The sequence below is a fragment of the Strix aluco genome, chromosome 5, assembly GCF_031877795.1.
Source record: "Strix aluco isolate bStrAlu1 chromosome 5, bStrAlu1.hap1, whole genome shotgun sequence".
Taxonomy (NCBI): Eukaryota; Metazoa; Chordata; class Aves; order Strigiformes; family Strigidae; genus Strix; species Strix aluco.
In genome coordinates, this window is record NC_133935.1 from 54,796,559 (window position 1) to 54,811,923 (window position 15,365).

Here is a 15,365-nt window from a genome sequence, read left to right on the forward strand (position 1 = left end):
GGCTGCAGGTGGAGATCTGCTCCACCATGGGCCTCCATGGGCTGCAGGGCACAGCTGCCTCACCATGGGCTGCACCACGGGCTGCAGGGGAATCTCTGCTGTGGTGCCTGGAGCACCAACTCCCCCTCCTTCTTCACTGACCTTGGTGTTTGCAGAGTCATTTGTCTCACATATTCTCATTCCTCTCTCTGGCTGCAGTCGCTGTTGCGCAGCTCCCCGCCCCCCCCCCCGCCCCCCGCCTTCTTAAATATGTTATCCCAAAGGTGCTACTGCTGTTGCCGATGGCCTTGGCCAGCAGCAGGTCCATCTCGGAGCCAGCTGGCATGGGCTCTATTGGACATGGGGGAAGCTTCTAGCAGCTTCTCACAAAAGTCACTCCTGTAGTGCTCCCCCACACCAAAACTTTGCCATGCAAACCCAATACAACACCTCTGTCCCCTTTGTCTTGTCTGAGATTTCTCCATTCATTTGTATAAAGGGTGTAAAGTTGTTAATGTTTATTTGTCCTTCCCCAGCCCAAAAGAATTTGGAAGATCCTTTTCAGAGAGAACAAGAAACTCTAGCACAGAGTTTCTGCTGAAACTTCTCCAAGAACATCTGCATAAGGGTTTTTTTTCCCAGGAAAAAAATTAATGAATTTGAAGAATTGTAGTCATAAATAAGCTTAGGAAACTTGGGCATGTGATATTTACAGTCCAAGAATAACTTTAGATTCAGAAAGGACTGTTGCTGAGAAGAGAAATAATACTGCATATTCCACAACACCAATAAAAATCTAGCAAAGAATTAATGATTGTAATTTGAATTGTGATTGTAATTAATAATTCCAGCAAACTTCAGCTAACCATGTAAAAGCCAGTAAAAGCCAAGTCTTCGTATTTACTATTACAAGGAAGTTCAAACCAGAGAAAGAAAACATGATTGGCAGTCTCAGAAACTGCAGTAGAGATGTGTTCAGCTAACCCCTGGAGAACGAGCCTTTCCTGCAAGGAATGCTCTACTTTAACAATGCTCCAAGTGCTGATTCAGGCTACAGAAAAATAAACATATGCAACCACCAGATGGGTTACAAACATGGCATATATGATATGGATAAGCTGTAAGTGAGATTCTGAAATTCAGTGTGCTAGTGTACAAAATAGCTTCCTGCTCTTCCCTTTCTCCAAATATTTTCCCTGAACACATATAATAATATGAAGTTAATTACATGTGCTGGTGTTATATCCAACCAGTCCTTCAAATATCCATAAAAATTAAAGATCCTTAGAGTGCAGCAGAACTGTACAGGAGACTATTATATTTTTACAAAAAGCAACATTCATGTTCTGCATCATGAGATCTGTTTGAAACAAATAATATAAGACTTAAATTGCTATCAGTGAGTGTCCTTGTGACTTCTACGATCTGTCTGTACTACCAAATAAAGCAGGCGGGGGAGAAAGGGCAAGGGAGCATCCATCTCTACAGCTCAATGCTCTTCCTTTCACCTCTCCCCAAAATATGTTGGCCTCTGTAGTTCTGTTTCTCAGTGTGTTACTGTTTCCCAAACCATGTCTTGACATTGTCACATGTGGTATTTACCAAATCAGAACTGTTACTTAAACTTTTTCACCTAGAGTTGTTTAAGTACAAAAAAAATGAGAGCTGGTAGAATTACTTTCTCCCCATTTTACAGGTGTGGAATTCAACACTTGGGGAAAGTTGAGTAGGTGACAAGGTTTGCATAAGAAGGCAGTGGCAAAAGTCCAGATAAGGAATAGGTTATCTCATTTCTGCTCTCTTTGCTCTTCTGTTCAAATACATCAGTAGCTGAGAGAAGCCATGATGGGGTTTATATCATATTTTTTCTGAGTGGAAAGTGCAGCCAATTCATAAAACCTAAGAAAATACTTTTCCTTTGACTTTCAAAAAGGGCATATTCTAAAATGGCTAGCTCATTAAATTGCAGAAAAATGTTTAAAAGTTGTCTATGAAAGTAAACAAATGAGATCTGCAGCAAGCCAAAAGGAAAGCTGGGGTTCTGCAGATGAGATGCTTTTTGCTTGGCTGCAGTGTCTGGAAGGGAGGTGACCTTAATCCACATTATCATCTGAATTTTTCTCATATATGAAAAAGAAGCTCAAAAATGAGCAGTGAGACAAGGGCTGGTGACTTTAGAAGCTTGGAATGTTTTACTTTGCTTTACTTTTTCACTTGTATTTATTCACAAAGTAAATCTTTGACAGAAATTAAGCAAAAAATGCCCATATTGAGTTTGGTGAGCATTCTGGATTTAGGCATGAACCCTACTTACCTCATTCTTTCTGTTTTGTAGCTTAAGATGCTTTGCTGCTTCACCCTTCTGTGTCTTTTTCTCCGTTCATTTTCCTTGCCTGAGACAGTTTCTTGGGTGCATATTATTACTTCTCTCAGTGTCCTTGTCAATTTTAAATAACAAAAAGATTTTTTTCTTTGCTGAAGAGCCACATACTAGTACTTATCTTTTTCTCTTTATATTTTCTTTAGCTTGTTGCAACACTACAAACCTATATGTAGCAGCTTAAAAAAAAAAAAAAAAGAGAAACCAGGGAAGAGAGAGGGCTACAAAAGAGCTTTGAGAAGACAGGATTTTTTTGGTTTTTGTTAAAAACATCAAAATTCATCCACTACTTAGCTATTATTTGCTACGGGAAAGAACCTTTTTTACTAAATATGAAAACTAAAATTTCAATTAGGTTCTTAAAATACAGTGGGCTATAAATAGAATGTGAATAGTGCAGCTGGGCAGCATTATAATAGAATTTCCTTCTGTTATATAAGGGACATAGGGATGACCTTCATCACTCAGTGTAAGCTCTTTTATGAATTACGAGCCGTTCAACTATTAGTGGAATTAAAATCTATAATACTGCCAATCATTGCCCCATATCCCTATGGAGCCCTTCCTCTTGCTGTCAACATGAGGGAATCTGCAGTCTCTGCAGATATATGCCAATGATATGTTTACAGCCCAACCAAAAGAATAGTGTGGTTTTCTTCCTTTTCTGTGCTTCAGCAATTTTGTACAATCTCTACATGACTTTACACTTCAGGAGCAGAAATGTAAATTAATGGTCACTGGTCTGTGGACTGAGAGTCATGGTAACAAGCCACTGGTAAGAAAACGTGGGTAAGAACATTTTAAACTTAAGCACATGTATAATATGTGTGATACCCTGATCAAAGGGTAGAAGACCACAGCAGAAGACCAAGTTCAAATCAGGGTGTCAAATCAATTCCTAGCCAAAACTTTGTCTGAGTTGCGTTGTGGGTTCTTTTGTTTGTTTTCCTTAAATAGCCTCTGAACTAAAGACTTGGAAATTTACTGTAATTCATATCAGAGCTGATCTGAAACAACTTTTTGCAAAGCTGAACCCAAACTAAGCTGAGAATCTGCTGGTTGCATCGTTGGTTCATATATGTAAAAGTCATAACTCATGACTTGACTCCTCACTTGAGGAATCTCAAGATCTTTGGTCAATACACTGTGCAAGTAAAGCCTTCCTTCCCACCTGTTAGAAAAGAGATAACAGCTGGCGAAACTAGCTCTTCTCTTTTCAGACAAATTAGTTCTCTTGTTTAGGACTTGGCTACTCTTACCCAACAACTGACACCTTTAGTGAGTAGCACTAGTGTGTTAATCCTATTTTGACATGTGCAAATGGAGCTATATAACTTTCAAACACTGGTAGGTATCTAAAATGGGTTTATTAGTGTATTTCAAGGTATAAAAGTTCTTTTGCTATCTTGCAGAAAATAATTACTTTTCTTTTTCAAGGTAGGGCTAACAAGGAAACAGAAGCATGTGTTACAGTTAAGATGAGGTGCTGTACTGAGAATGATGGACAGAGTGAAAGCAAAACCACGTCTTTGTCAATGACTAGACATAGAGGCCAAATACCTCTCAATTAGTCTTTCTAATGGAGATTGGCAAAATCAGTTTCACAGAATCTTGTTGAAAAATATATTATCTTTTTTTTACACTATTCATGGTTCATCATGGCTAATTAGGTGTTTTGAATTATCATCTTCAATTGTTACAAATATCACATCCTTTGATGATATTGGGTGTGTAATGAGAGACTGTCATAGTTTCAGTTATCGGTGCGGTCTGTGATTGATCAATTGTTGACAACAAAGAATTGTTAACAGGGCTGCATGGAGAAGCAGTCAGTGGAAAATTCCCTTTCATAACATTTCTATCTAATTTTGGAGCACCGCCACTGCCACACATGAAATAACAACACGATTGAATTTCTTTTTGCTGGCATTTAGCAGGACCTATGGGGGTGTGCAGAAATCAATGGGGGATCAGGAGTCTGGAAAATTACATACTTGAAGAATTAATGAAGTATAATTCCATATTACATCCTCAATCACATTTTGCTTCCTTTTCATTAATGGAACTAAATTAGTTTTCCATGGACAAGGTACTTTAAAAAATGCAATCATGCTCTTGCTAGGATTTAAAAAACAAAAAAAAAAAAGGAGACCAGTTTTAACAACAGTTATTTTTTCATGCAACATGACAGTTTGAAATTTTTAGTGAAGAGCATCTCTGTAGCACTGACTCAACCTGTTGAAGCAATTTTTAACATGACATTTATAGCGCCAGCTCCAGTTTCCTGCCCTTTGAGCTGGGGTATGATTTTAAAGTGACTCAGCCAGAATTTCTGCTAGATCTAGGAGGTGTAGAGATTGAAACAGTAACTCCAAATGCATTCAAAATGCATTTTTTCCAACATAGGCCTAATTCATTATCCAGGGGAGCAGGGAGAGGAAAGGCCATGATCTTCACTCTTCTCTGAAGGCTGTATCTGAAATAACTGATGTTTCTAATGCTGTGTAGATGAAGTCCTTTTGCTCATGGAACTGTGTTATGCTAGGATAAAATTGTGGGTGACTCTTCTGTTTGGTCTGCCCCACAGGCCAGCTGTAATCTGGCCCTTCATGACTTAAACTTGCAACTGAACGAGATACTGGGATGTGAATACAGTTAAAATCAAGAATATTCTGTGGTTTAATGGAGACTTAGATGTGAGAACCCATACAGTGGAAAAGCATGTCCTAGTACTCACGAAGTGATATCGTATCTTTGAAGAATTACTGGAAGCTGAACAAATCAGAGATTGTAAACAAAATCAGACTCTAGGACTTTTATTGACCAAGGAAGAAAGTTCCTTTGGGAATCAGCAGCAGTGTTGAGAAAAAAGATGCTGATCAGACTTTACAAAACAGATTTAAAAGGCATTCCAAACAAATTTTGTTTTCTGTCATAACTTTTATCTTCCTGGATTATTTCAGCAGTCTCAGCTTCTGTATTCTTGGGGATTTTTTATTCCTTTGTATGATACTTATATGCATCTGGTATATGGGAACGTAGTGGAATGGAAATCCCAAAAGCTGATACTTTGTTTTAACAAGATAGCTCCAGTATATTGAACTAGTTTCAGGCTCTTACATTTCTCCACTGGGACCTGTTTTTTGAGATCTGAAATCAAAGGTCTGATTGAACAGCAGGGTCTTCTCAAGTATCATCATATTAGAAATCTGCTGTCACATGTAACCAACACAAACACTTTTCTTGAATGCGAGAGATGGGACTCTAGAACTTGCAGTAGAGATAATGAACCCTTTTCAAAACTACTCCAGAAAATTGAGTTTTGACAGCAGATATGTTAATGCAGTACAGTGAACTTCCGTTTTGTTCTACTGAATGTGGCCTTTTCCCCCTTGCATATGTATTTACTAAAATCAGATAACCCAGACATCATCATAATCCTACTGGGCATTCTGTTATCTGAGCATAAGTCTGAATAGCTGGGACATGGTCTTTTATATCCAAGCCAGACATAATATCCTTGAAAATGTACTGACATGTGCAAAGACATATCAGAGTCTGACCCATATGTATCCATGAAAAAAAGCATTGAAGATTTATCTTTTTAAACATAGTCCCCTAAACCATTTCTTTCTGTTCCTGAAATTAATTTTCTTTCAGTGTTTGCCCTTTATTTATAATGTATATGGGGCTGGGATGTGTGTGGCTCTGGAGGTTAGCATTAGGCTGGAAAGGCTGTTGCCTTTGAAATGAGAGCTTAAATATAGCCTAAGTCAGTAGTAGTGACTGAACGTTATGGAAGTTGCTGGCTTCTCATTATCTTTATAAATATATCTGGTGATAATAACACAATTAGCACTAGGACAGGTTATTGCAATTGGGCAGTCTTAGCTGAGTGCCATGTAGTATACTGTCCCAGAAAAACTTTCAGGATGGAAATAACTAAATTCCAAGTATTCACAGCTGCCAATCTGTGGTGTTCCCTTCTTGACAGGAGAGGGCTACTGGGGCTTTGGCTTGTATTGACCTGGATAAAGCAGTTTATAAAGAAGGGCTTTTTGGAGTAAGGTGTACTCTGTGTCTCTGTAACTTTGTGCATGATAGTGGCATACAGGCTTTTCTGAGAGGAGGATTTGATGATTAATATTTCAGTCTTGAAATGAGTAATGTAAAATGGAAGAAAACCTCCCTGCCCCCCACACCATGGTTCTTTGTTGAGTGCAGCTTGACCACATTAGAGAGCTTGGTCCTATTACTGGATGAAAGAGCACTGCTATCTTTCAAATTGACAATTTTATACCACTTTCAATCTTCAAAAGCTCTTATTATACAGAAATTCTCTAATAATATTCATCAGACAGCTAGCTTTCCTTTTTTCTTACTGTACCAGTGGATAATTTGCTAATGATCTTATTTTACTCTTCAAGGAGCAGAGTTTTCTCAGTCTCCCCAAGAGCAAGGGGTATAATAGCTAAAACTATTGCCACAGTTCAGGAAATGAGTGATTCTGAGGTATAAAGAAGTTGATTTGGAAGAGCGAGGATTTTTCATGTCAAGGGAGCTAGGTGTATACAGTACTTACTTTCAAAATGCCTGTGACTGTGTGGCTACTTTATTAGTGGGGCTTCAGTTAGCAAAAAAAAAAGGTTTTTTCCATTTGGAAAATGGGTAACAAAATATGGAAATAGTCTGACTAATTTCAGTTTAAGAAAAATGCATAGGAGAAAACCTGAATATTTGAAAACCAAATTATGTGCAACATAAGTGTGTAATAATCAGTTATTGTGTTGTCCTGGTTTCCCCTGTTTTGTGGCAATAGGGTGTGTACAGTACTGCCATGAGCACGTCCATGAATTACATAGGGTAGAGAGAGTCCCCATGTTCCTGGTGTTTTGTGGGCTCACCAGTCTCACAGGTGTTTATGCGTTCTGCAGCCACAGTGTTTCAAGAGCCAAAATCACAAATCTTCTGCCATGCAAATGCCTTAGGATGGAAGCACACCCAGAGCAGGCAGTGCTGAAGTGCTACGGTACAGTGGTGTAGCTGTTCTCCAGCTTAGGGTGAAGGTTACTTCCAGTGACTGTCTCAGTATTGCTTTCTGTTCCAGACCTGGCTGCTCGTATCAGTGGGTTGGCAGATTTGTATGTACGATTGTGCTCTTTTTTTGAAAAGGAAAAACATACAAAATGCCACCTCTGTGATAGTCAATGGGATTTCTGCCATAAATTGGAGCAGGGCCAGTATGAGACCGTTTGCTGTGGTCCATCACACGTATGCGACTCTTATTTTATTTCCTGGATGTGGATCCTTTCTTTTTTTTTCTTTTTCTTTTTTTTTTTTTTTTCCTTCTCCCCCCACTTTGCCACAACTTCTTATAGCCAGTTAAAGAGTGGAACTTGCATATTCAGAATAAGATGTCTGTTTAGTCTATTTGCTTAAAAATGTCATCACCTGCTATTGAAAAATCCATATCTCTCCTTTCCTTGTACTTAAACATTTGTTTAATTTTTTTCATAAGTGAAAATATAAAGCCTTTCAGTAACTTCCTTCTATAGAGTAATATTTCATTTTTCATGCCTTTCTAGTACAGCATCAAACAAGACTTCATTAGTGCTGTTAATGTTCCATATAGCCCACTGATATACCATAGCCACTGGCCAAGCAAAACTTCAATCAGTTTTTCTTCTCTTGTCAGCTCACACCTCTGACTGAGCAACTGCAAGATGATTCATCAGAGAAGGTTTCACCATAGGACAGAGAAAAATTATTTCTGGCTGCTTTTCCCATACTAAGATAATTTCAGTTGTAGATATTTTCCAGCACTTCCTGAGCCATGCTATGCCCATTTGAAAATAGAAGTCCTTTTATCCAAACGTCAAGAAATTTTTCCATAAAATCAGTGCTTTGGCTCCACAAGACACATTTCTGCTGTGTTTTCTTGTTTAACAGAGTTGCAACAGTTGTATTTTGTCCCATTACAGAGCAAGTCTCTACTAAAATCAGTGAACAGCATTAGCTGGGAGATTCAGAACAAAATTCTGTGCTTAAGGAATATCTATTTTGAAACCCACTGGCACATGCTGTAAAATGTTGTTTGCCTAAAAAGTTAGTGGTGAGGAGAATTGTTTTGTTTTTTTTTAGTTTGCTGCAAAATAGTGTAAGAAGTAATGGGTTATTCAGCATTGATGCAGCAGTGGTCCCAATGCAAGGGTTTCAGGCAAGACAATCTGTCAAGAATAAGACGTTTCTTAAAGACCAGCAGCGTGCTTCCATCCATGCTTGTTATGATAGGCTTTCTTACATAACTCCACTCAACTTTGCGTGCAGCCGTAACAAAACCAGAAGAATGTATTTCTTTGTTTATTGGCATCTGTAAAAGCATTTCATGCTAAGTAATATTTCTTGTGATATAGGTTTGTCAGCTAGTTTGCAAATAAATACAGAAAAGCTGCTTTTGTTGTCAGTTTACCAATGCTGATGTGACATTCAAGGCTTGTTTTTCCTGAATAATCAGTGAGTTCATCAGAATGCATTCATCCTGTGCCTGCAATACTGCACTTATAATTATAAGACTTACAGATTCAGAAATAAATTGTTCTGAAGAGGGGAACACAGGCTTTCTTTAATTCATATCTGTTACTTTGACCTAAATAACACTTTTCTTCACCTCATCACCAATAAATACATTCCACTTTCCCAGAGAAGAAATATATGCCATCCAGTGTCTTAATGCACATTATTAAGTAGCCAGTATGAAGATTCATATTGAGTCTGAACAACAGCTCTTCTCTTTCAGCCTCTGAGTTTACATGCTTCATTGATTGTCTGGGACCTGTAGCTTTGGCCAACCCCAAGCAGTTGTTTTGTACTGACCAGACGATCCCAAGCGCTTAGCACGGTCACTTAGATTCTGTTCTGCCAGGCATGCTTTCTCCCAGGCAGCATATTCCCCAGTGGTAAGGGAACTTCTAGATTGTAGACCTTTCTTCTTTCCTTTTTCATAAGTAATCTGCGGGTATGTGAGCGAACAGCAGTAGATAAGGCACAGACTGCAAACCAACCTTTTCTCACTACAGCAACATAATTTTCATTGATCTTCCTCTGATCTCTCAAACACCTCTGAGGTCCCACTGGCTCCTGGCTGCTCACAAGAAAAAGTCAAGAGTTTATACTGATTTAGAGAGAGATACACTAAACAGCAGAAGATTGTAAAGTTTTGGCATTGCTCAGTCCTGCAGCACGGCTACTTAGATGATTATCCTGGAATTCATAGTGGAGTTGAAAATTCTGTGTTTTAAACCAATAGAGACTTGTGGCTTAATTTGTGCTACACAAAATGGCAAAATACATGCTTGGTGCAGTATTCCAGCAGTACTGGTAATTTGCATCATCATAAATACTGGTAATGTACACCAGGCATGCCTGGTTAGAGAGACTGTTGATAGAAAATCAGACTGAGATGTAATAATGAAAATTTCTAATGAAATTTCATCAAGTATCTGTAAAGCTTTTAAAAACCAATCTATTCATGATATGGTTGTATGGTTATTCCAAAGAGATTCCAAAGATGTTATTTGGCATGTAAATAAAATACCCAGAGCACATCCCACCTATTCCCTGGCATTTATAAGAAAAATGCAACTCAAAAACAAATGTGGGGGACTGAGCGATATCTTGTAGTATATGTAGGTGTCCCCTACGTTCTTAATAATTTTCTTACCTTCAAATGTGGAACAAAGTGTTTTCGATGGATAAGGAAGCCTTGGTTTTTTTAAAGTTTGTGTTTGAATAGATTTCATGAGAGACTAGAGTGAGTATATCTTTATGCACACATTAGTATTCTCAGAAAATAGGTTTGTTACCTTACTGCAGCTCACAATTGATTTTCTGAACTAGTTTACACTTTCTCCTATGAAAATAACAGATGACATAAATGGGAGCTAACAGGGCCTATGGGCAGAATTTTGGCATATTTTACATATGTCTCAGTGGTCACATCACACCTGTACTTCATATCTGCATTCTGGAGGATATTAGGTCAACTGCTGAGGTACTTTTAAGAGTTTGAGTCTTAATTTGTTATTTTAGTTCTTAGTTTTAAAGATTCAACCTTTTAAAGAAAGGTTGAATCCCTACTTTGGCCAGAATGGCCAGTACATTGAGGGTTTATTCATTATTCAAACTCATGGTGGGGAGATTTAGAGCTTTTTGTTTCTGAAGGCAGTTTGTACATGTTGTGTCTCCCCCTGTGCCAGTTCCATAGTCACCCCTCAGTCAGCTTGCTGGTCAAGTAGGTATGCTACCTCTGGTATAAAACACAGTGATAATGAGAGGAATCTGATAAGGAAGGACACATTTTTATCCCTGTTTGACTCCATACTCCTGGTATTCCCTAACTGTTAACAACACTCATACTCTTGGACCTATTCTTTAATATGGCTTACTGCGTAACTGAAGGCACTGGAAGTGAACATGTCACAAAGTTCTCTGCATCTCTGCTAAGTTCATGGGTTCAGGTGTCTGCAGGACGTGCTTTGGTGGATTTTGGATCTAGCGAGTGCATCCAGAAATCCATTCTATGGTGAGTTGTTACTGTAAAGTTTAGTCAGTTGATCTTTTAAGAAACACACATCCTAAAGGAATTATCAAGAGGCAGAGAATGTGTTGTATTTCTTCTTCAGGGTCTAAGCATTTGTTTGGAATCCAGCTGTTCTCTTTGATGGTGAGAAAGGAGACTGCTGCCAGTTGTGTTGAGAGTCAGAGGCACTGGTGTAAGTCAGTAGGAACTCCACAAGATAGGGAAGCCCTGTTAACCTAAAATCGGTGTCACCAACAACATAAGCAAGGACCAGAGTGAGTAATGTTTTGATATGCCCCTAGAAGCAATCTTTGTTTATCAGTCAGCCTGCACTACTCAAAGGGTTAACATCTTATTATTTGAACTGGGATCCAATTCCTTTCTTCATACTGTGGGCAACTTACACAGATGTCAGATTACCTATCATGTATTGTGACAAAATGAGTTGCTAATATGTAAACAGTAAATTGGGATTAGCATAACCTCCACTGTTGGCAGGGCCAACACTGTTAGCCACATCCTTCTATGGAAATGATTCAAAACCTTACTGCAAATGATTCTGGAAATTCCAGTGCCAGTAATGAAAATACTTCTGCGAAACTCGAATACCAGAGACACTGTTTTTCCGTCAGATTAATACAGCAGTTTCCTCTGTGTGAATTTTCTCCTTCTTTTTTGTTGTTCTCACTAAACAGACATTGATGAATGCTCAGATGGTTTTGTTCAGTGCGACAGCCGTGCTAATTGCATTAACCTGCCTGGTTGGTACCACTGTGAATGCAGAGATGGCTACCATGACAATGGGATGTTTTCACCAAGTGGAGAATCCTGTGAAGGTCAGTATCTAAAAAAGGTGGGGTAGTGTTATGACTTGCACTGCAAAATGTCTAGTATCTCTGACTGTACTGGTCCAGTATTGTCTTGGACACTGTATCAATGAAAGTTAAACCTTGACCAAAAGCAGTTGTAAACAAAAGGCAAAATAATATAAAGTATGAGTATTCCTAACGTATGGGTGGAGCATTAGTGGCCACTTCTATGATTCGTTACGACAATATGTGAAGTCAGGCATGGTGCTTAAAATGCAGTTTCTCTGGCCCTATATCTGTTTCTGTGCGTGGCCCTTGCATAAATGATTTCCCGTGGGCTGATAGCATGCACTGTAATCTGTCACTCCATAGTAACCTGTTTATATGTCAGATTCTTTATATGTAGAAATGGGCCTCAATCCAGACCTCAGTTCCTCCACTTCATTCCTTGTACACTGAAATATTCTGTGACGAAAATATTTCCCATTGCAAAGAATGATTATGAAGCCCTGACACCCTTACCCACAGCTGGGTTAATACTGTGGTGCTTCTCCTGTGCATAGGCTAACTGCTTGTAGAAGGTTTCAGTTTGAAGAACAGCCTTACAAAATAGGAAGCTCAGTGGGTTTAGGGCTGGGGAAAGGTGCAGAGGACAAGAGAGTGACAGAGGGGACAAGGAGATGGGAAGCTTTTCTTTGTTTATGAATGATGTTAGAGGGAACAGCAGGTTAGTAAGAGCACAGTTATTTTCAGATGCAGATCTCTTAGTATGGAATGTTATTCAGCTCTTAAGATATTGCATGCTGTTGCTCTTAAATAAGAGAACAAACCGGTCTGTTTTGCCATGGACTACTCAGGGCAAAATTAGGAGTCTTTCTCCCTTCTGTCTCTGCGTGCTGAAATATTCAGTGCTCAGACAGTGTAAGCTTTCCTACCTTGCTGTTTAAACTCACACTGGTGAGCTGCATTGGTCCCAAAGGGAAGCAATTGAATTAATTTCACTAAGGCAGACACACAGACAGTTCTCCAGGAGCAAGAATGACCTTTTCGGTATCCCCATCATCAGTACTTTAGTTCAACACATTTTTGCCACAGCTGAAAGCCTGTATTCCCAGGAGGAATGAGTGATTTGAGTCAGCCACTGCTTTCATAAGTCAAGCTTTCTTTGTCAAGAACTAACTAAATGTCAGTGTTAGCTGGCCAGGTGTTAGGACAAGAAGGTGCAAAGAAGAAGTTGTGATCCCTCTGATTATAATGTTGTCCTTCTGTCACTTGCAGCACAGGTAATACTTTAGACAGGCATTTATGGAAATACTCTCAATATCCCAAGTTTTATCTTCAATGTCAGTATAACATTTGTCTCGTGGGTTGAAGATAGTGGTTTGCCACATGCTATCTCAAGAGATAGAGGTGATACAAAGTGACGCTGTTAAGATGTGTGCAAACAAGCAACAATTAAGCAGCAATTTCTAAGCAAGTGAAAAGCAAAGGAAAAAGAAATATGAGCATTGCTACATGTATGCAGAGGTGGCAATTATTAGAATGTTTTGACCTTTTCCACAAAGCACCAGCAGCTCTTTATTAAACATACACAGAGGATAACAAGTAATTAGAATTAAATCACAGATGCCAGGAAACTTATCTTCATTGCTGATAACCCCAGTCACTAACAGGGGAACATTTTCAGTTTGATTGATTGCAGCTCCAAATTTTGGAATGCATAGCAAATTGAGATGGGAAGGAAGGTTAGATATTTTATTAGTCTTACTACATCATTTTTTATTGGATTAAAGCCTGTGACATTGTGTCTCAGACAGAAAATAAAACCCAAAAAGGTATGAAGAGACAGCCTAAAATCCATTGCATTATGGAAAGTTGAACTTCCAGTAGCAGAGCACAGTAGCACAAAAGCAATTGGCTTCTCTGCTGTCATACCTTTCCACTGTGGTTTTAAAGACATAAGAAAATGGATTTCTTTTGCCACTTTTTCAGTATCCCTTAGTTAGATGTAATTAGATTGAGCTGTTGGTGAATAATCTTTTAGATACTCACTGTAATGGGGGAGCAGCTTCCAGGCTATACTAATCTCAGATTTCAAATCTTAGTTCTTCACTTCTCACCTTCATCTGTATGAGCTTCTTGCTGTATTCAGGACCAGCGTCCTCTGAAGCTTTCTGGCTTGTGCAAGTGCTACAGCTTACAGAGCTGTAGAAGGAACAGTGCAGAATTCCACAGAAGAGAAACTGGCCCTGCCTTATTTCTTGGTGGAACAAAGAATTTAAACCTCATGCGAATTAGGAAACGTTCTTTAAGGGCTTGTCCGTTTTGCTTTCTAAGAGGACTACTTCAAAGTATTGTTTTATAGAGAGAGCATACTAGACTTGTCTTTGGCTCATCTTTTGTAAGTTTTAGTTTCTTTCAAGAAAGTTCCCTCTTTCAGTGGAGAAAACCTTTAAAATCCAAGGAAGTGTGGGTTAAATCTTTTCTTTCTTGATTGTTCTATATGGTCTGCCTCAAATCTGGGTCTGTTTGTGTCCCCTGGACACGTGCTGATAGTACTACAGAGAACACTTCCGTGATCAGTGTTAGTCAGTTCCTTGTTTTCTTCAGCAAAGCCTTCAATTCTAAAAATTCAGGTGGAAACACCTCTGTTAAGATCACAGAGGTGCAGAAGCATTTCCTTAAAAACCTTATTTTAACAGAATACCAAAACTGCATCTACCCCTTTTGCAAAAAATGGTCCCATTAGGATGTTGTACTAAGTATTCCTAGCTAGAGGTGGGCTCCTTGGTATCTTTAGACTTTGTTAGTGATTGGTAATAAAATAATAGTTGCTGAATTGCCTGTTTTACACATATATTGACCTTGGCTACTGCTGCTTCTTCGGCATGACAGAGAATATTGAGTATTTTGACTAATGTACTTGAACACAGAAATTCATAATCCCATTTTATTGTACCTACAGGCAATGGAAGATCTAGAGATTCTTTTGCTATTAGTTTTGCTACACATTATACTGCTGGGTAGACCTGTGGCCTCTGTAACAATTACTGAGAATAATGATGGGAAATGCAGCTGTAGGGCTTCAACCTCTTACCAGCACTTGCTGCTTTTCCCTTGGAAATAGAATTATTATATGCATCATCATATTTCCAGAAAAGTAATGAAAGACCAGCTCCTTAGTCTTTGAGAACTGCATGGCTTTGGGAAGTCTTAAATTTTATATATATGTAAATACAGCATTCAGCATGGTATATTACTTGGTACCTTCCTCTTTGTCCCCCTACAGCTTTTCTTTATAGTTTCTTTACACAGTCTTATTGGTGCTCTGAAGGTTGTCTCTCATGTACCATTTCATAAAAGAGAGATAGGCTAAGATAGTAGATTTTGCAGTCTCAAGCTTCATTGCGTTAAAAAACTGGAAACACTGAGGGTAAAATCCTAAAATAAGAATGTTCAGACCCAGTTAATACTTGGTCTGCAGTTCTGTGTAAGATCCTGATTCCTTTGAATTTGTCCCCTGCAATGTTTAAAAAGCTTCCAAAATCAGTTGAAGAGAGAGGCTGTATTGGTCTGTACCAGAATAGTGCAGGTTATACCTCATCAGTTGTTGGACATT

General features: G+C 38.7%; 1 protein-coding gene across 3 annotated transcripts in view; it reads left to right on the forward strand.

The window, feature by feature from the left end:
- NELL2 (neural EGFL like 2) overlaps positions 1-15,365 on the forward strand; it is a 160,834-nt gene that overhangs the window by 132,144 nt on the left and 13,325 nt on the right. For all 3 annotated transcript variants that reach the window (XM_074827403.1, XM_074827406.1, XM_074827405.1), the window contains one exon: positions 11,633-11,773. In XM_074827403.1, the coding sequence (XP_074683504.1) occupies positions 11,633-11,773 (141 nt within the window). The remainder of the gene's footprint in view (positions 1-11,632; positions 11,774-15,365) is intronic.